At 33.1% G+C, this 22,414-nt stretch overlaps 1 protein-coding gene across 1 annotated transcript in view; it reads left to right on the top strand.

Annotated features, from left to right (window-relative positions):
* The first annotated feature begins 612 nt into the window (after window positions 1-612).
* LOC129216091 (phosphoenolpyruvate carboxykinase, cytosolic [GTP]-like) overlaps window positions 613-22,414 on the top strand; it is an 87,935-nt gene continuing 66,133 nt past the window's right edge. Inside the window, exon 1 of the mRNA XM_054850241.1 lies at window positions 613-743. Coding sequence (XP_054706216.1) covers window positions 715-743 — 29 coding nt within the window. The 5' untranslated portion in view covers window positions 613-714. The remainder of the gene's footprint in view (window positions 744-22,414) is intronic.

The raw sequence follows: 22,414 nt of genomic DNA, 5'->3' as shown, positions 1-22,414 counted from the left end.
TTTTTTTTGATTTTCCCCATCTTCTGCTTTTTCTTGAGTAATAGATATTTTGCAAAAAAAAAAAAAAATAATAATTGGGAAACCCTAACATTTTTTCAATTTCCACATTGGTTCTTCAGTGACGTCAAAGGACATCAGTTATCTGCAAGGTTATCAGAGGTCTGTCTTGCTAAATAGATAAGAGCAGCACTGTATCATATTCTTTAAATTTTTACTTCTAGATAAATGACGGAATAAAGATACATGCATTAGTACGTCATGTTTTTCCATCGATTGATGTAGATCTAAACTTTCCGCGCATTTTATGGGTAGTTTTAAGATTCAAATACACACTCTCAAAGAGATTGTAAAGGAAAAAGAAACAATTGACAAAAGCAAGACGTCAGTACATTTTAGCAATAAGGGAAAAAAAGCAACCTTAAGCACAATATTTATTCGATCTATTTGATTGATTTTTAAATTCATATCGGAACTGCAGCAGCGAATGCGTAATTACGCTTGCTGATTCACAACTCACCTCAACCTGATTCCGGCATGGAACGTCCTCCGTCCTCGAGTTGATTTGCTTCTTGCGCTCACTTTTATTATCGCTTCGAGTGTTTTTTTTGACGGGCAGTAAGTGGTTGCGGAGCGTTCCTCGGTGGTTGATGCTTCATTGGAACTGATTATTGAAGAATCATATGGTTTAAATCATTTACATTATTATTTTTAAGCATGCCGAAGTTATTAATTTGTGTTAGTCGGTAAGTAAAGCTTTTTGTAATATCAAAATCTTTTACGTGAATTGAAAAAATTGTGATTGTTTGTAAACAACTTACCGGTGATTAAATTCATGCATGAGTTGTTTTTTTTTCTCCTTCACGTAGGTAATAGTATTTCATAATAGTTCATCTCATAATTATGTCCTTTATTGACTTTTATTGAATTGGGGCTAATGATAATGAGCCGCTTGCAAAAGACATTGAATAAAACTGTTCATTATGCTAAAGATTCGTGCATCTAAACAATTGTTTTTTAAATTGCTGAAGTTAGCATTATATTCTTTCCCGCTGAACTCAATGTCAGAATTAAAAAGTATTATATAAAATAGAAAGATAAAAAAAATCTCACAGATTTTTTCTCTAAATGAGAAAATTAAAACGTCCTTTGATTTGATGCTTAGTGGAATGGTGTTTGGTGTTTTGGAAAGAGCTGTAAGTCATTTTGAAAACAATTATTGTTTAACTCAATGTAAAAGCATTATAAATTAACCAATGTTTATTAAATACTTTGTACAGTCGATTTGCAACAATGGATGCAGTTGAGAAATTTGTTTTATGTCCTACTCTAGATGAAGTCTTGACAATTAGCATATTTGATATCTTCAATTTGTTGCAAGTGCATTTTTTCGAAAAGTCACAATTGCAATGAATGTCTAAAAAAAAATTGCTTTAGCATTTTTTACAAGCCAGAAAATTTTTCCGTCATACTTTTTTTTGTACGTGTTGTCCGGCAAATCCCACGAGCGATGTCGCCAATGACAACTAAACAAAATACCCCATATAGTATAATACATAAATGGAAAAAAAGCACTAGATTCTACTACTAAATTTGTTCAGGAGTGCCCTTTCATCTAGAAGCACCCTGCCTTTTTTTTTTTTTAGGCTGGGAGAAGCACAAATTTAGAACAAGGGTCTTCAAGCTATAGCTCAAATAGAATGCAAGAGAGGGGCAATGGGAGTGATAACCCCCTCCTTGAGCGGAGATAAAGGAACTGTCCTGCTGCATATTTTAGATTTTGAAGTTCTGAAACATAGTTTTATACGATCTTATGATCTTATATGATGTTAGGAGAAAAATGCTCTCCCTTGGAATTGTTTTGGAATTGAAGTGTTGAATATGTAATTGTAGCCCATTGCTTTTACACTTTCTACAGGATTTTTTTTGAAAATTAAACTCTATTAATCTTATTTTAGACCACGATATTAGAGGAGGTTGGGTGCTCTCCTCTGGAAAATTTTCAAAATTTGGTACCAAAAACCCCATTGTAAGACCAGGGTTTGCCAATATAAATTACAATATAAGATATTTATTTTGAAAATATCATGATACTTTAATTTTTAATTTTTTGAAGAATGACATTTTGTTATATAAAAATTAAATGCATTAATCGAAACATATTATTTAATTATTAAAAATAACAAAAAGTAATATTGTATTATATAACATATTGATATATCATGAATATAATGACAATATAATATTCCTACTTTATTTTCTATTCATATAATTATAAGTAATGTAAATATTGAATTGGTCAGGAAAAAAAAACACCTTATGGATATGTAGTGTGGATTGACAAGGGCATACATATTTTTTATTTCTGGAATGTGTAAAATTCATAAAAGTAGTTAACCAAAGCAAAATGAGCGAAGCATTTGATGCTTAAATAATTCAATTAAAGTTAATAAAAATGTATCAGTTATGCTGTATTTTATTTCTAATAGATTAAATTATCATATTTTACAAATGATTGTAAATATCACTCATTTAAATGCCAGTCAACGCAAGTAAATTTTTATATAAAATGTATATTTATGAATATAAATTATGATAGAAGCATTAATTTTAAAATTGAGGCATTTTTATACTGTAGGTAAAGCAACAACAGTGATCGGATATTTTTGAAAATATGCTTTCAAACCCTGTATATGACACTTTTAATCACATTAAGATATTCGATGGGGGTTAGTGCGAATTTTTTGTGTACTTTCTTGCTGGGAGGCTTAAATATTGCATGAGAGCAAAAACTTCTATTAATTAAACACTAATTATTTACTTAATTGTTTATATTTTTTAGCGTGATAATTTCTCCATTTTTTTTAAATAAAAAATTTTTTTTGGAAAAAAATTATGAATTTTAGGCCTAGTGCAGGATACCTAAATATTTTTCTGTTTGAATAAATATTTTTGTGGTACATCTGAGGGTAGGGGAAGGTGGGGTACCTTGGGACACTTTTTAGATAATGAGTTATTAGAAATTTTATTTTCAAACCAATTTTCACCATAGCAGCCCATGCAATTTAGACATTTTTGCTTCAATGAAAATTTATTTTACTCCATTATTTCATCTAATTAAATTTTCATAAATAAAATTAAAAAGTCATTACAATATCCCAACCTGCCCCCCTAGGTAGGGCACATTGGGATACCAGCAATTATCCTAATAATTAGAGACGTACCGAGTACTCGGTAACTACTCGGTACTCGGCATACTCGGCCAATTTACCGAGTACTCGGTACTCGGCCAAATTTTGATCAGATACTCGGCCAATACCGAGTAGTTTCCAAAAATTGAATATTGTCCAAGACAGATATTAAAATTTATAAAAAAGCACAAGCATATTTAATATTCTGCAATCATTTACAAGTCAATTTTAAATTTTGAGAATAATGAAGTTTTTAATGCTTTAATGGAATAAATCTTTATTTTAATGTCCCCAAAGTTAATAAAACTTATTTATTAAAAATCGTGCGAAAAAGGTAAGTATAGAAAATATGGAATTTTTACATTAAAAATAGATTTTTGCTACAAACAAAAATTAGTTATAAGGAATATGAAAATTCCTTTGCTTAAAAAAAAGGGAAATAAAACAACGTTAAAAGCATAGTGCAGGAACACTGCAGACACGTGTTTTGGCATTACAGGGAATTCCTTTTTCAATGCACAAAATGTGAGCTTGTAAATTTAAAGGCATCTGACAAAAGTCGGATTTTTTTCCCGAATGTCTTAACATTCTTTAGCTCACATTTTATGCACTGATAAAGACGTTCCTTGTAATGCAGAAACAGGTGTGTGAAGTGTTCCTGCACATTTGCTTTATTTGCTTTTAAAAATTATTTATGTTTGGCGGACTAGAACTAAAATAGATTGGTATAGTTTGTCTTAATTCCAACTTGATTAATCATACCTTTTATTTATTTCTTTTTAATTTTAAAAAGAATTTTTTTGTAAAATTTTTGACATAAACAAAATTTTTTAAATAATGCAAAATTAAATTTCATCCGGAGTTTAGTTTTAAAAACTTTTATATAGACAAAGAGGTCTATAATACTATTCCAATAAGTTCAAAATTGATCACGTGTGTGTCAGTAGTTCTTCTTAAAACATATTTGGTACTTTTTAACTCGGCCGAGTAGTGAAATGCCGAGTACTCGGTAACTCGGTACTCGGCCGAGTAGTGAAAGGCCGAGTACTCGGTACTCGGCTACTCGGCCAAAGTGCTACTCGGTACGTCTTTACTAATAATTATCATCTTAAATAATTGAAATCGTATTCCTAAGAAAATTTTCTGCTGCTGTTTCAAGAGCAGACGCATCAACAGCAGGGAGCTTCCTATTTTTCTTTTCTATATCTCCCCATTTCTGTTATTTTAATGTTTTAAAACTTTACCAAGGAAGAAAAATCAATTTTCTGCATAACAGTAGTCATTTTCTCAATTTTTGTTCATTTAAACTCATCAGATTTATTCAGTAAAATAAAATAGACTTTTTCTGTACTGTACACTGGTGGCGCAGCTTGGGAGTGTTCCATCCTGCCCCGCCACTGTGTGTCCCAAGCTGTCCCACTTAAGTTGTTATTATATATCAACTTTTTAAAAGTTAGACTTAGCAGCACAATACATTTTTTAACCTTAAAATTATTATAAAAGGGCAATTTTAATTCCCATATGCTGTGATTGAAATTATTTCATTTCCTACTACCACCTATCAATGCAACTCCAAACCTATCAAAACAAGGAAAATTAGATCCGTCTTTAACTGTTCATATGAGAAATTCCTGCTGCCATTGATGATGTCTAAGAGAACTAATTTCTGTTTTCAAAATTAAAGCTAAAATTCATGGTGTCCCAAGGTGCTCCACCTTCCCCTATAGTAACAGTGTTTTATCAACATGAAATTTCAATTTTCAGAAAGAAAGTTGGTTTTCGATTCGGTCTAGTGTACAAGTGCTGGTTCACATTTTCAGACATCAGTTGACATAGATCGCCATTGTTCAAATTATATAAAGCTCTTTTTACAATTGTTTTAACGGAAAAGAAAAATTATAAGAGGGTGTGTAGCTTGAAAAATTTGCTTTCATTTTTTGGAATAAAAAAGAGATGGCAATGGTCAGAAAAAAAAACAAAAAAAAAAAAAAAACAGAAAATTCTGGGAAATACACCATTTTTTCCCAAAGGGGTTTATTTCCACCAGGGAAAAAATTGAAAGTTTTGAAATTTCTAGCACAAAGTTATATATTCAGAAATTTGAAGTACACTATGGACCCGGTAGCAGAAACTGGGAGAGGAGATGTGAGATGTGCCGTGCTTCGCTGATTTTTCAGAGGCCTGCAGATAATTTTACCAAAGAACAAAAAGAATAAAAGAAAAAATAAATAAAAGAAATACAACTTGGCAAAGATCCTTTCTAGATCATTTTTTTACTGGAAAGGCAATGGATGCTTCAGCATTTCAGCTAGAAACATAGTCGCCATATTTGGTCATTCACAAGATCAAAGTAGATAAGATGCTTAAGTGACAATTTTTTTAAAAACAAGGCAGAATCGGATGTTTTATTTAACAATAAACTAATGAAAACAACTTGAAAAGTTCAGCAAATCGTTTCTTTCTTTCTTTTTCTTTTTTTTAAAATAATTTTCTGGAGAATTGAAAAAATTTACTTACAACTTCACTTTATCCTCATTTCTTTGGACCTGGGTTGGCAAGTTTCTGCCGAGGTGGTTAAAACCACTGGTCGAAACCGGTTAAATCCGGCATGGCAAAAATCACTTTCTGCCACATTTACGGCAGAGACTGCCAAAAATTCACAATATGACAAAAAAATTAACTAATCACATACAATAGAAAATGCATGGAGAAAATAGTTAGTTGTTAACCAAAGCAATTTATATACAATATTATCAAAATTCAAAATCAAATGTTACATTGTTTGGACCCCACAGTTGCCTCTTAGAAAAGGTGGTTTAAAAAATCTAAACAGTTTCTCAATTTAATATGCACAAATGAGAAACTTTAGAATATTTCTCGAACAGAAGAGCTAGCAGGCAATGCATCAAGAAACAAGCAATGGTTGTGAAACTTCCTTTTTTTTTTAAACTGATCCACCATGTAGTAATTGGGATAATAGTAAAAATTTAATTGGAAAAATAAGTTTTGAGAAATGGCGCCTATTTGTTTTGCAAAGCTGTGATAGTAGGTACAAAATCTAACTTAATATTGGCAAGTAAAATTTGTGCACTTTCTTCTTGAAGCACATGATAATTTCAATCACAAGCAATTTTGATGAAGCATATAAGCGAGCATATTACAATCAGTAATGCCTGTTTAATTCTTTATGTCACTTCTCTTTCCTAAGCACCCATATGAATTTTCGTCCTTTGTTAGATTAATCCAAATATTTCGAGCATCTGCAATTGAAAAGTTCCCTTTCCGAACTAAATCATGGGCACTAGCATAGGATTTTATTTTTTTAAATGATGAAATAAAATTTAATTTTTTATTTTATCCGAACAAATATCCTTTAGTAATTGAGTTATTAAAGACGCTTTTAAGTTTTTGCCAGTTTCTGCCGGTTTTTACCAGCTATAACCAGTTTCTGCCACTGGCACGGCACAAACTAGTTTCTGCCGTCAGAAAGCCAACCCTGCTTTGGACGCAAAAACGCTAAAAACTTTTTCAACTACAGTGTAGACTCATGAGGATTTTTATTTTTACATTATTTTTTGCAACAAATTCAGGAATTTACTATCTTATTTTTTGGCATAGTCACTATGTTTGGTCATTCCCAAGATGTTGGTACTCAAGACTCTTTTACGTGCCTACATTTTCATAAATGGAATTGGATGTCTATTGGAATGCAACCTGTTGAAAATTATGCAACATGCCATTTTTTTTTTGGATAATTCGTAATTATTGTCTTGAAAAATGCAAAATTTTATCTTTAGAATAGTATCTTATCTTCATTGCTTTAGAGGCTAATGTGCTTGAAACTGACTATATTTCATCTAAATTCTAGTTTTTTAAAGATTTTGAATTTATTGCTACTTTTATGCAACAAATTCAAAAATTTATTTATAATCATGAATTTTTTGCATAGACGCTATGCTTGGTTTTTCGCAAGATGGAAATAGGCAAGATTATTACTTGCCTAAGTTTTCAAAAACAGAATTGGATGTTCCCCTCAACACAAACTATTGAAGATAACATAAAATGTCCAATAAATCATGTTTTTTTTTAAAATTATTTTCATGAAAAATGTGAATTATTATCTGCGTAATTGTATTTGATTCTCATTGCTTTGGAAGCTTTGCTGTAAACTAAAACATTGATCTAAAATGCAGTTTCATGCCAACTTCTCATTTACTAATTTATTTTTTATTCATTTTTTGAAAAAAAAATTCAAAAACCCTTTTTCAACTTAAATTTTACATATTTAGGTCAATAGGTATTGAATAATTGTTTTCACAGGATTTAGTTCTATTTATTTCAAAATTCAAAAACCCTTTTTCAACTTAAATTTTACATATTTAGGTCAATAGGTATTGAATAATTGTTTTCACAGGATTTAGTTCTATTTATTTCAAAATTCAAAAATCCTTTTTCAACTTAAATTTTACATATTTAGGTCAATAGGTATTGAATAATTGTTTTCACAGGATTTAGTTCTATTTATTTTCATGAAAGTAGTGAAAACTGCCCCCGCCCCCTCCCCCCTCCCTTTATACATTTAAACTCGGCGACAGTGGTGGCCACTAAGTTTTTCGGGCCAGTTGGAAAATTTCTGAGTCTTGACCTTTACAAGAGATTTGTGTATTTTATGAAAACTTAAATTAAATATAATAATAATGCTGCAGATTATTTTCAACTGCCCAAACTTGTGTCGCAGACTGGCTAGAAAGTTTCTGCTACTGGGACTTATAAACATTGAAAAAAGCACCCCAAAATATAAGATGGGTACAATTGTGAAATTTGAATAAAAGGAGTGACATCTAATATGCAAATGGTCCAAGTTCGGTGTCAATGCGCAGGACCATTTACCCTGCAGTATTCGGTACTATAGAAACTGGTGCACAGTTTAGGATTTATAAATGTTACGGTTACATCCCGATTGTTGGGAATCCTTAATCAGTAAAGGATGATAGGTAGACCAGTTTCAAAACGTCTCACAGTTAAACGAGTTTGAGAGAGGTTTGATCATCGGCATGAAAGTTGCGGGCTAGTCAACAAGCCATGTTGCTGCCCTGTTGGATTGTTCGGAGTATTGTATTAGAAACTGTTGGGGGCAGTGGACACGAGATGGGACCCACGTGCGAAAAACCAGGTCTGGAGCGACCAGGAAGACAACAAGGAGGAGGATCATGCAACAAGCGCTCGTGGATCACACTGTGACTTGTTCCACCATGCAAGCAGATGTAGGAATAGCAGTTGTTCCCCGAACCATATCTAGACATCTTGCAGAAGTGAATTTGCACTCCAAACGCCATTTTCGTGTTCCTAGTTGGTTTTGGGGTCAGATGATAACCACGCACTGGTGTGGAGGCGCCCCGGAGAAAGTACCATTCCACCTATTCTAATCGCATGACACAGTGCTCACACAGTGGGCATAATAGTCTGAGGTGCCATAGCTTATGTTACCCTGAAGACCAGTTGTGGTACATGGAACCTTAAAGGCCCAGCAGTATGTTAATGTCATTCTGCAGCCACATGTAGGGCCATTCCTAAAAGGTCTCCCAGGGGTAATTTTTCAGCAAGATAATGTTCACCTGCATACAGCTAGAGTAGCTCAAACATTCGTATGTCTTTTTGAGGCTCTTCCATGGCCAGCCGGCTCCCCGACTTGTCCCCTATAGAGCATGTATGGGATCAGCTGAAACACCAGATGTCACCAAGCATCAAGATTTAGAAGTGGCTGTTCAAAATTTGTGTCTATCTGCCTTTAGAGCAACATCAGACGCCCAATTAGCTCAATGCCAGGACGGTGTTGCGGCATGTCTTGCAACCAAGGGCAGGGGGTCAAGCCCCCCTTAGAAATTAGAACTTTCTTGCTTTTAGTACTTTTTTCTTTGTTAGTACTTTCTAAAAACATTTCTTCTCCAGCCGTTAATCAATAACTTATTATAAGCGTCAAATTTTAATAACTAATCTGCACTAAAATCAGTTTCCATGGGAAAAATATCTTGCTAAACCATGGGAAAATATCTGAGCCCCCATTACAAATTTTGCAAATGTCCTTGCTTGCAGCAAAAGCCTATGCCCTATGAACGAGCACTGTATTTATCTCATTTCTTATCCTCGATTAACTAGCTTGGATCTGTCCTAGTCCATGGTGGCAACTGGTGTTGACATTGCCCCTTCAACAGTGAGATACAGGCTTTTAGAACGTAGGTGAAAGCACGTCGACCGTACAAGAAATATAAAACATGAACTAAGAAAGACTGGGAAAAGATTTTATTTTCTGTGGTTCAGGGATTTAGATTCAGATTGGTACCACATTAATCAAGCACCCAAGTATCCACCTACACATAAAAAGATGTTTTAGGGTTGTTTCTGCTTTTCAGGGACATAATCCCTTGTTCCCGTAGAAGGAATGGTGAACAGTGCCAGCGAAGAATCTATATTGACCCAAAATGTGCATCCAACCATGTCTAAACTCCAGCCAAGCGGAGATTACGTTTTTCAACAAGATGACACGAAATCACACATCAAAGCAAATTTTTAATTTATGCTCTAAAAACAAACTTAGTGGATTGGCCCGGAAAATCACCAAGCTTAAATCCGATTGAAAATTTGTGGGTTATTGTTAAAAAACGTCTTCATAAATTTGACAGTACTAAGATGGAAAAGCTAACTCTGGTTAATTGAGTTACGACCTTGACAATGATTACCTCTTTTTGGGGAGTTAGGTAAAAAAGAAACGTTTTATTGGAGCTCATTCAATTTAAAATATTTTTGCAAAAATACTACAAAAGTATACTGAAAAATTACCTATTATCCGGAAAAGAGGTAAACATTATCAAAGTCACACCTCAACAATATGGAACTATACTACCGGTTATCAGAAGATTTACGAAAAATGTGATGACAGTGTGAAAAAAACAAAGCTGCAACTGGCCAAGGAAACCTCCAAAATCCCCCTTTCACACCCTCCTCTCCGTCCACACCAAGTCCGATTTCTGTTCTGTGATTTAAAAACAAAAGTTTTTAACAGACTCTTGAAGAAGAATTTTTCATTTAAAACTTCTAGCCATCGCATTTAAGTCAAAATAGAACGTATCTGTGAACTGTTGCAAGTATTTTTTATTCACAAAAATGGGCCTTTGGCTGGAATGAATGAACTAGTTATTTCATACAAATCAGTCGTTGCAATATCTTGCTGCGAAACTGCGCTTTTTTCCTATCATTCTAGTGCTTTCGATGTCTGATTGCTTGTGTTTGTCTTTTAAACGACCTTCAATTAAATTATCATAACTCCCATTCTCGATCGTTGATCTCGAAGATCAGGAATAAAACAAAAAACAAAAAAAGCATTTTGTTAGACGTAATCTTTTAAAAACTTCCTGCCTCGTCTCATGCATGAAACATCGATTTTATTGTAATTTCATCAATAAGATCAAAATGAATATTTTAAAAGCTTGATCCAGTCGCGGATTTTTTTTTTTTTGGTCAGTTGTATATACAAGATTGTAAATGGATAAGGCTTGTTGACTCATTATTTTATTCATATATTATGTGGGATTATTCTGGCTGTCGTTTTTTATTACTCTTAATTTTTCAACTGATTTTTATAGACAAAGGCGGATGTAGAAATTTTTCGAGGAAGGGGCGGATTAAATGTCCTTTACTGCGTATCCTGGTTTGCAAATGTTCACCACAACTGTCTCGGACTTCCAATTCTAAAGCATTTCTTGGAGAAAGCATCAATCCTCTCTTCCCCTAACTTTATCAAAGATCGTCTAAAATTCTTTTTTTTTTTTGAAATTCAATATTGAAAATTTTCCAGTGGAGTTCCCTTGAGTCTGTCTTTTCTTTTGGATCTTTTAAGAATTATTTTTTTTTGTTGCATCTTGTTTATGCTCGGATGCGAGTTTCCTAACCTCACAGTTCGTTCACAGAATATCATAAGTTTTAATTAAAGTACTAGTCTACAATGCAAAACATTACAAGTCCCCCCCCCCAAAAAAAAACCCGTTATTTTAACGAGCCCTTAGTGACTTCAGAGAGTAGATGGAAGTGGGGGCGTTTCGAGAGAACTACCTCGAAAAATTTCTGAAGTGAAGCCTTAAAAATGAAATTTTAGAGTTGTTAAGGGAAGATGAGGGGCTTTCCCACCTGTTGAACATTGTTAAATTAAAATTTCTAATTTCCGAAATTTATTTAAAAATTGAAAAACTATGCAATTGTGGTTACGTGTAGGTGGGGTTAGGGGGCTCTTAACCAAGATTTTTAATTTTAAATTTAAGTCTTAAAAACGCATTTTTGGCTATCTTTGATGGGGTTAGGAGAAGAGGGTCAGGATTCAGAGGCTCTTCCCAAAAATGTGTTGATGTTGAAGTTATAGAAACGTAAATATAGTCTATTTGCTGAGATATTAGGATATGGGGGAGGGGATACTCTCGGTAAAGCTTCGAAATTGAAGCCCAAGAAAAACATTTTATTGCTATGTTTGGTGATTTTAAAGGGATGGGGTTCGAAGGTTCTCAGAGAAAATTTTTCGACATAGGGTCAAAAAAGGTACGGGATGGAAGATTCGGGAGTTCTCCGATTTAAAATAGATTTTTCAGCTATCTTTGACACACGTAGGAGGGAAACGCGGAAATTCCGTACTGGAAATACCTTGAAAATATTGTTTCCAAAGCTCACTTTAGGCTATATTTGTACCAGTTAACACTCCGTCGGACGCTTTAAAGTCCTTTTAAAAAGTTGAAGTTATCTTTGGGGAAATAAGGATGGGAATTGGAGATTGAGTGCTCTCTCCCGGAAAATTTCCAAAACTCAAAGCCGAAAAACGTAATTTTAGGCTCTCTTTGGTCAAGGGGGTTCATCTTCATTCTTCTGGTAGGGGTTTAAGCTCCTTAGCTCCCCCCATGGTTGCGCCACTGCCAGTTGATAAGTCTTATTTGCAGCATTCATTTCATCATCATTAAAAAAGAATGGCGAGGGAAGTAGGTGCACATGAAACATAAATGAAAAAAAAAATAAAGCTGTTGAATATCGATCAAAAAGTGAACTAACATTGCAGGTTAATCGAGCGTTTTGTTACCCCCAACCTTTTTAAATCAAAGGTGAAATAGTAAATTTTTTGGAGACGAGGCGGGCCAACAAGTTCATTTCAGTTCAGATGGTTTAGTCAGCGCCCACTCCCCTCCCCCCTCTAGCAACATCCAAGAGTTTTTTTTCATTAGTGCTTAGTAGCGTAGGCGTATCTTGGATTCACGTTCGGGAGGTACAAGCCAAGAAGCAACAAGATGGCTGTTTTTAGCTTACTCCCCCTCCCCCCAGTGTGAGTTTTTCTAGGCGAGGCAAAGACTTGACGCGGCCGCCCTTATCCATCTTGCATCAATTTGTTGTATTATAATTTAATTTTATTTATACAAAAAAAAAAAAAAAAAAAAAAGAGTAAATTTGCAAAATGCAAGATAAGTTTAACACTGAGAACTTTATGTACAATTTTTTGCTTCAAGGAAAAGACAGCTACAAAAGTTTTAAAAGCTGTCCCTTTTTAGAAGAAGGACTTGGGGGAAGGGGGATCTTAATCGGTGAGGCATTTAACTCTTTGATCCCTCTAATGACGGGCTTGCACTCAAATAAAAAAAATGCTTTTTTGGTTTAGGACAGTTGCATTGGATTAAGACTTCTAAAAAAGGTAAAGGAAAATATACATTGTAACGTATCTTGTCAACGTATAAGGTGCCAAAAGACAACATTGACAAATAAAATATTTTTAAAAATCAAAAATTTGTAATTTTGGTTTTAATTCGCAAAAGTTTTTGGTTTATTGTTAACTAGTGGTACCCGCACGGCTTTGCCCGTAGTAGAAAATTAAAAGGTCATTTGGTTCGCCTGTATATTTACAAATAATGGATGATGAATTTCTCGCCAATTTGCTATATTCATTTGCTTGCCCTTGTCACGGTTCCACGTTATAATAATTTCGTAATTTATTCGTCCACGTTGTGATAATTTGCTCGGTAAAATTTTCTTAAAAATTCGAATAGAAAAAGAACAAAATCGAAATTTCGAAAAATCGCTTAGAGGTGCACACTTCCATGCTACAAACTAATTTTGTACCGAATTTCATGAAAATCGGCTGAACGGCCTAGGCGCTATGTGCGTCACAGAGATCCTGACAGAAAGATACCCAGACAGAGATACTTTCAGCTTTATTATTGGTAAAAATCATATAGAATTTGCCAGAAGTTCAGTTCAAACCTTTTTTTTTATTAAATTTCCACCTATTCAGAAAAAGGAAAAAAAAAGTCATTAATATTTATTATGTTATGTTCATGTCAGCGAGATTCAGCAAAACAAATCAAAGCGCAACTATCCTTTGCCCTTGTTTTCGTTTTGGCTGTCGTCCAATCGGAAGAAAACAAGAGAAGCTCTCAATGAATTTTCAAATAAGGTCTCGCAGTAATTTTTTTACAAAAAAAAGAAAAAAAAAAGGAAAGAAAGAAGAGAGCATATAAATTATAGTAAAAAATGTCGTGGGCTGATTCTGAGACATTCGGCTTTTAACGAGCTCATTTTCTATGAAAGTGAATTACATATTTCCAGGGTTCGCCGATATATATATATATATATATATATATAGGTTATTCTTCAAAAAGTTTAACTTTTCAGTCACACGCCTTTTACAGCAAAAACTTTAATGAGCAATTCATTTAACAATGCTTTTTAAATTCATCAAAAATATATCTATTTAAGCCTGCCATTAATTTTTTAATGATAGTTTTTATTTTAGTATATTTTTGGTTCATAATATGTGAATTCTCACCTCCGTGGCATGTCACACGCCTTGTTTTACTGTTTATGTTGTTTAATTAAAAGTATATACTAATTTATTATTCCTTTCACAATGGTCTCAAATACTAATTGTTTAGGTACATTTAATTTTTTAACATTGTGTTGTAGTTCATTTTAGTAGTATAAGGAGTCATGTCCCACAATAAATTCTCACCAAATGCGATTCCTCATTAACACGTGGCAGTAATGACATCAAATTTTATTTTTCACTAGTGGTACCCGCACGGCTTTGCCCGAAGTAGAAAAACTAAAAGATCTTTTGGTTTGCCTGTATATTTACAAATAATGTATGGTGAATTTCTCACCAATTGGCATGCCAATGATACGGTTCCACGGTGTGATAGTTTGGTAATTTACTCGTCCATCTTATGATAATTTTGCTCGGGAAAATGTTCTTAAAATTGGAATAGAAAAAGAACAAAATCGAATTTTTGAAAAATCGCTTCGAGGTGCACACCCCCATGCTACAAACTAACTTTGTGCCAAATTTCGTGAAAATCAGTCGAACGGTTTAGACGCTATGCGCGTCACAGACATCCACACAGACAGAGATCCAGACAGACTTTCAACTTTATTATTAGTAAAGATGATGATCTCACCTCCGTGACAGACCTTATCAATGTCATTATTTCTGAGGTAAAACTAAATGGTGGAGGGGAAATACATAAATGTTAGGCATTCTACTAAAATTAAATTGCCAATATATTCTCAAATTTACTAAATACCATTTATTAACACAAATTTGAACTGAAGGATAAGTACTAATTAAGCCGTAATTTAATTAAAAGAGCTTAATATTAGATTCTCACTAATCATTAAAAAGCTCATTGTTTGCACAATTGACAAAATTATTACTTTGATATTCAATTGACCTTGATTTTTAAACATTAAAAATTTATTTTATTATTATTATTACCTTGAACAAGGCATTTTTTAATTTTTTTATTTGTGAGTAAAATAATTGAAACTTAGCTGGGCTATTGTTTATGGTTACTTCTAGTAGATAACACTTTCATGTAAGAATGAAAAAAAAAATAAATAAAAAATAAATAATAAATAAATAAATAAAAATAAATAAAAAAATAAAATAATCATTTGAATTTTGACATCTGGGGAATTCAAATTATGTTTTTCGCTATCACGTGCATGTAAGCGTTTGTGTCTGTGTGCAGGCATGAGTGTGCGGGTATGTGTGTAGGTGTGTAGGTAGGTATGTATGTGTGGGTAGGTGTGTATGTATGTGTGTGTAGATGTGTGTATGTATGCATGTGTGCGTAGGATATAGACACAACCTGGAGACTGTTTTCGCTAGAGGAGCAGCATCGGGAGGGGGCCGGTCGACGGTGGTGCTGACGGAGGGAAAATAAAATCATAGGAACATCAAAACAGTCAAATGAGAACAATAAGCAATCGTGATTGCTCAAAAAAAAAAAAAAAGGGTTCGAAACTAAAAAATATTTGCTCTCAAAAGTTACATTTTTTGTAGAATTACCCATATCCGATATTTATTTTGAAAATATCATGATATTTTCAATATTTTTTTTTACCTATGGTATTTTCAAAGAAAAAAGTATATTAATTATACATCATAGTAATATTGTTGATTTTTTATTAAAAATAACCAAAAAGTTATGTACTGTGTTTTTCTGATGTAATATCATCATTAATATAACAAAGTAATATAATAATCCTTTTTTACGTGTGTTTTATATTCAGAAAATTATAAGTAATGTAACAATTTTAACTCATTAAAAGTGCCAAATTAAATTTTAAGCATTGATCAGGAAAAAAAAAAGAAAATGTCTTATGACTGTGCACAGACTAATGCATATTATTTATTTCTGATGAATCATATAACTGTAAAAGTAGCTAACAGAAGAAAAATGAGTAAAACAGCTAATGCTAAAATTTACTCCATTAAAATTGATAGAAATGTAAAATGAAATATTAGATACAAATAATGAAAGAAATATTTATTTTTAATCTACATATTGTAATCATAACATAAGAAAATCAAGAATGATTTGAGGTTGCATTACTATTTTGTAGACTTTAGTTTGTGTTGATTGAAAATATCGGATATATATACTATATATATATCAAAATATCGGATATTTTCTGTATTTTCGAAAATGTCATGATTTTTCCAAACCCTGCATATTTTAGAACTATGTACTATGTTTCCGTTTGTGTTTAAAACTGACGAATAAGTTAAAATTCTTCGAGAAAAGTAGGAGAACCAATAGTGTAGCAGCGGAATATGTTTCTTCGGGTGGGAAGGGGTTATTACCAGTGGCGTACATAGCACTCCTGCGGAGGAGAGGGCGCACGCTTTGAGGGGGGGGGGGAGAAAAAAAAAAGAAAAACACAAAGTTAAAAATTAAAAAAAATTCTTATTTAGGGGGAGGGGCGAACTTCCCTTTCGCTACGCCAAGTTAGTTCTTCCGACTTAAAGTTCAGTATAACAAAAATTCTGTCGACCTGCTAGTTTCTCTCGAGTTAGCCAATTTTTTTTAGCAAATGTGCTCATATTTATTTTCGCCTGAAATTATAACTTGTCACAAAAGTTAGAAACTGCAAGAATTGAAAGACCTTTTGCGTTTTCATTCAGATGTGAAAAATTTTATTTGTGTGAATAAAAACGAAATACATATTTAAAAAAAATCAGTTCTTACTTAAGGAGATTTTTATGCATATTCTGATGATTTTATCGTGTACATAATCTGGGCCCTTTTTATATGAATAAATTATACAAGATTTTTCTGCATAAAAAAGGTTGAAGGCCTTCTGTTAATAAATTCTACGAGCCGAGCGCAATGCAGCATATCAAGCGAAATGGAACTACCATTGGCATTCACCGTAATTGTTATTTGGTAGCTTGCCAAAGAGTCAAGGATTTCTTCATGCGTTAGAATTTCCTAGGTTGTCGGAGTGATTTTTCTTGGATTGCAAAGTTTTTAAACTGAACTTACGTAGGAGTTGCAACCGCCCTCTCCGCCCTGGGGCGGACCTAGAGAAAAGCCATGCCCCCTCCCAAAACCTTGTGGGTTTAAAAAAAATTTTTAAAGAAAAAACTAAGAAAATATTATGAGGAAATAACAGAATTCAACACATGAGATTTACCAGTGGCGTCGCTACGGGGGGGGGGGGGTCCTCCCCGGGCTTCATCCAAAGTGAAATTGCAACTGTTTGCAAAATATGAAGTTAAAACACATTTTTAAGACTACAAATTTGAAAATTTTTCCCGGGGGGGGGGAGTACCGCAACTTACCGCCCGGATGTCACCCATGCGAGGTACGCCACTGGTTTCGCTTCAAAAGAAATTTAGGGTTTGCTTGGGACTGGGTTCACGGATATATCAGTCGATATATACATCATGATATATATCCAATATTTATTTTGAAAATAGCATGATATTTTGATATTTTCGATATTTATTTTTTTTTCCATTACAGTATTTTCAATATAAAAATTATATTAATCATAGTATTACTGTTTATATTTGAAAATAACGAAAAATTTATGCACTATATTTTTGTGATGTATTAACTCATCATTAATATAATAAAATAGTATAATGTAACAATTTCATTTCAGATATAAAAGTGCTTAATTAAATATTAAACGTTGGTCAGGAAAAAAAGAAAATTTCTAATGACTGCACCGACTAATGCATTTTTTATTTTTGAATTATATAACTGTAAAAGTAGCTTAGCAGAAAAAAATGAGTAAAACAACTAATGCTAAATTAACTCAATTAAAATTGATAAAAATGTAAAATGAAATATTAGATATAAATAATGAAACAAACTTTAATTTTAGGTGTACATATTGTTATACTAATAATATAAGAAAATATAGAATGATTTTAAGATGCATTTACTATTTTGAAGACTAATTTGTGTGGATTGAAAATATCGGATATGTATCAAAATATCCGATATATATCAAAATATCGGATATTTTTGAATATCATTATATTCTCGAACCCTGGCTGCTGGCTCGGGGGAGAAATTACATCCCTCTCCTCGAAACAAAACTATTTTACTTCTAAACTTTTGTGTACATCATTTCTTGATGCCAACTTTAGACACTTGAACGACCTATAAATGCTGCTGTCCTCTGATTACATTATTGCTCACAAGACAAGGGATCCTAAGTTTGCGTTTTATGGCTTCAATTTCGAAACTTTTCTGGAGAAGAGCCATTTATTTCTATGCTCCTCCACATCACAAATAGCACGAAAGGTAACTAAACATTGATATCTTTTTCTGCAAAGCAGTAAATTACACATAAGAATTTTTCGGTAATAACCTTATTTTAATTGTTATAAATTCACCCTATCTCTGTTGTTCTTTCAACATTCGAACTAGATGTAAAAACTTGAAGATGGTCTGAGGCGGTGAATTTTCGGAAAAATCATTGAACCGCCACTGTTTGAGAAGTGACCATTAAGACAAACATCCAAAGAAAGTTTGTTAAATTTCGAATGGCCCCTCCCAAAAATGATCGGCTAGATCTGCTACTGCCCCGCCCCCCCTTCCTTGAGAAAAATTTTTTTTTGCATCATTGATTTCAAAAAAAGCGATGCATATATATTTTTATTTTTTTCGCGCAGATCTTTCGTGTTTTTAAAGTAAATTAAGCTAAATAAATAACTAGTTCTGCTTGTGCTAAAAAATTAAGAGGGAAAAAGCTTTTAAAAAACACAAATTAACGGAAATTGACACGTATTTTGGGGCTAAAGGAAACTTTATCATCTCTGAAATATCCCAGCTTATGAATGTCAAGACGTCTTGTTGTTGTAAAAGTTTGAAACTTTTTTTAATGATTATGCCGCCACTTGTTGATTATATCATTGATATACGCCATCACGTGTCCACGTACTGTTTGATATTTTAAACCGAGACCTTCCTCGAATTTGCGCATGCGTCAGGTCTCTTCCGATTTTATCAAAATAGGGGAGATATTGATGAGAGACATAACGAATGGGAGGGGTTTTATTTATTTTTGTTTCGTTTTGTTTTCCGTTGGATTCGTTTATTTGAAGTGTTGGTTTGAGTTGAGACTTTTTTTTTTTTTGTTACTCAAGCTCTCACCCCTTTTTAAAATAGAACCGTTCAACGGTGCTAGTCGCGGCTTTCGAGGTCGGACAGTACCAGCTACGCAAACTAGCTTTGCCAGATTGGGGGAAGAAAGAGCTTTTAATTCAGATTTTAAATCAATTATTACTTTTTCGTAATTTTAGTTGTGTGGCACTATTATTGTCGCTGGTGAGCGAGACATGTTTTAAGCATATATTTTACTATGATGCGTTTGTAAACATTTTATACACTAAACGTTAGTTTGTTTGGTCAATTTAAAATTCAACAAAATGGAACATATTGAGTTTGAGTCAGTTGATAGTAAATGATATTGCGTTTTTGTATTTTACTTCGCCAAGAAATTTCGTTTCTTTTTACTCTTGCTTGGTAACATTTACTACTTCCTTCGAAGAGCAGGCATTTTCCCCACTTGGACGTGCAAAGCAATTTGAAATCGACGTTTCGAAAAGTTTTAAAAGAATGGGTGAGGGTAGAGGCGTGCACAGAAATGTTGAGGCCTGTCACAAATGACTTTTATGGGCATCTACCATATTGTGTACTCACCACGTCCCAACATATATTTCACCCCTCATATTAAAAATCTTGGGCCCCCTTTAAGCTCGGGCCCGGGACAACTGGTATCCCTTCTCCCCCCCCCCCCCGTGAACGCCCTTGGGTGGAGGGAGTTGCTCTGATAAGAGGAGAATCTTTATTTTACAGTCGTAAGTTTTTCTCAGAAATTCACGAGTAAGAATGTCTTCATTGTTTTACGACTAAATTCTTTACCGAATTCGCAGTTGAAAGTTTCTTGCGTTTTCTTGTTTGAAGAAGTTCATCACAAGATATGCATAGAAAATAGAACGAAGTAGAAGATAAGTCGAAGCGTTTGGCGATTAAGAGAGAGAAAATGTGAGAGATTCTGTAGTTATCCAAGTGAAATAAACTAGAAAAATTCTCACAACGCTGACAATGAATCAATGAAGTTGGAATGAAACCAAGACGCTTCGAATTGAATAATAAAAATGCAAAAAGAAAACAAAATGTTTTCACTTCCTTATTCTTTACCATTCTAGAAGTTTTGAAGGTTATAAACACTTATACAAATGATTACCATAACTCGAACAGTCAACAAAAACTTGGAACGGAAAATTAATCGAGCTGCTGATTAAACAAAATACGAGGTAAACAGCTTAATTACTCACTAGTGGCTTAAATTTATAGCCACGTGCTGGAAAAAAAAAAGAAATTCTCCGGAATATAATGTTGGTTCAAAATAGAAATCTGATTTTTATACACTCAAACCTGCTATTCTGTGATTTTTTTTTTTTTTCTTGTGCGGTACTATGAAAATTTCAATCAGATTGGGACTCAATGTGGTTGTTTCTATCAGTCAAAAGTTCTCTTATAGTCACTGAAGTTGACAGAGCTGTTTACCTCGGTTCCAGGATACGATAATAAGAAGCGAATTATTATAATAAAGAAAAGTACATTTTCGAATACAGTTGGCTCTCTGTTTAACGACGCTCTATTTAACGACTTCCTCTATTTAACGACGATTTTTTGTGGTCCCTTGAAAGTCGTTAAACAGAGAGCCAATTGTATATATATATATATATATATATATATATATATATATATATATATATATATATATAAAAGGGATGCGCCGGATAGTGATTTTGCCGGATACCGGATATCCGGCATTTCGATTGCATCATGTTCGCATATTTTTCTACAACGCCGTTTCAAAACAATAAATCAAACTTGTTCCACATATCATTTCTTTAAAAACATGTTAAGTACATTCAAATGTATTTTTTTAGAGCCTCTATATTTTAATTTAGGAATTGTGCTATATATAAAATGAAACATTAAAATATTGTTTTATTTCGACAGATTTTTTCGAAAGAGACAAACTTTCGGCAAAAATTCATTCTGTATGTAATGTACACATGGTTTAAACTTTTAATTATTCATAGTTGAAATCTTAAAGGTCGTATAATGAGTCGTATTTGTTATTAGATTTGCATGACGTGTAGAAATTTTTTTTAACTTCACCATAAAGTAATACTTTTTCTTGTTTCCAATTTAGAAATAACAAAGAATAAAACTTTGCTTTGAAATCATTTTTATTACAGATAATACACGTGTAAAATTTTTCTAACATACAAGTTAAAAAAGAAAATATTAAAACAGGGCCAGTTTGACTCAAAAAATAAATAAATAAACTTAAATAATCAACTTAAAATTTTACTTTAATTCCAGAAATAAAGGTGCATTTTCTCTAAAGATGCAAATTAGCATTTTAAATACAGGGATGCCCCCCCCTAAGAACAAGGGAACACCCCCTAAAAACCATAAATACCCCCGAAAAGAAAATACCTCTAAAACACCCCCCCCCCCTTAGGTGGGCAACCCAGTTAACAAATTAATAAACTTATGCTAAAATAATCAACTGAAAATTTTACTTTAATTCCTGAAAACAAAGATTCACTCTCTCTAAAGATGCAAATTCGAATCTTAAATACAGGGGCGCCCCCCTAAGAGCATGGGCCCACCCCCTAAAAACCATAAATACTTCCTTCCCCAAATAGAAGAAGAGCCCCCCAAAAGAGAGAAAAATACCCCTAAAACATCCCCCCCCCGTAAATAATCAAAAATCATGAAGCAAAACTATGATGTCATCAGTTTTAGTTTAGATCTAAACCAAAACTTAATTTGTCTGTGTTTTGCTGCGTCTAAATGCAAAGCAAAAGTAATAGAAAAAATGACAAGACTATAAATTAAAACTGAAAAATAAAATAAAAAGCTCTCTCCGTTTTTTCTTTATTTATATTTTTAGTTCATACAGAGATTATTTGAAGCCTAAGAATTCGAATTTCACTTGCCCGATCTGCCACCCTCCCTTCTCCTTCCTCTAAAATGTGTAATGCTTTCAATCAAATGAATTGTACGTTTTCTGAGATTTTTTTTTTTTTTTTGGATGGTTTTTTTTCCAGGTAGATTTCAACCCATTTTTACGGAAGTGGAATAATTTAAAAAAGGGGGAGAAAACTTTTACGGATAACTCAAAATGGAAAAAATACAAATGCAACACAAAATTTTGGATATAAATGAATGCAATGAAAGGATTTTAGCATGTGTAGAAATATACAAGCAAATATAATTTCGAAAATAGTTCGTTTGTACAACTGCGCGCGCTGGGTACAAGCACCGACTACGTCATTGGTCACTACATATTGGTTTCTTGATAGTTCTTTCAAAGAT

This window comes from Uloborus diversus, chromosome 2 (genome assembly GCF_026930045.1).
Source record: "Uloborus diversus isolate 005 chromosome 2, Udiv.v.3.1, whole genome shotgun sequence".
Lineage (NCBI taxonomy): Eukaryota > Metazoa > Arthropoda > Arachnida > Araneae > Uloboridae > Uloborus > Uloborus diversus.
This window is presented reverse-complemented; position numbering and strand designations above follow the sequence as displayed.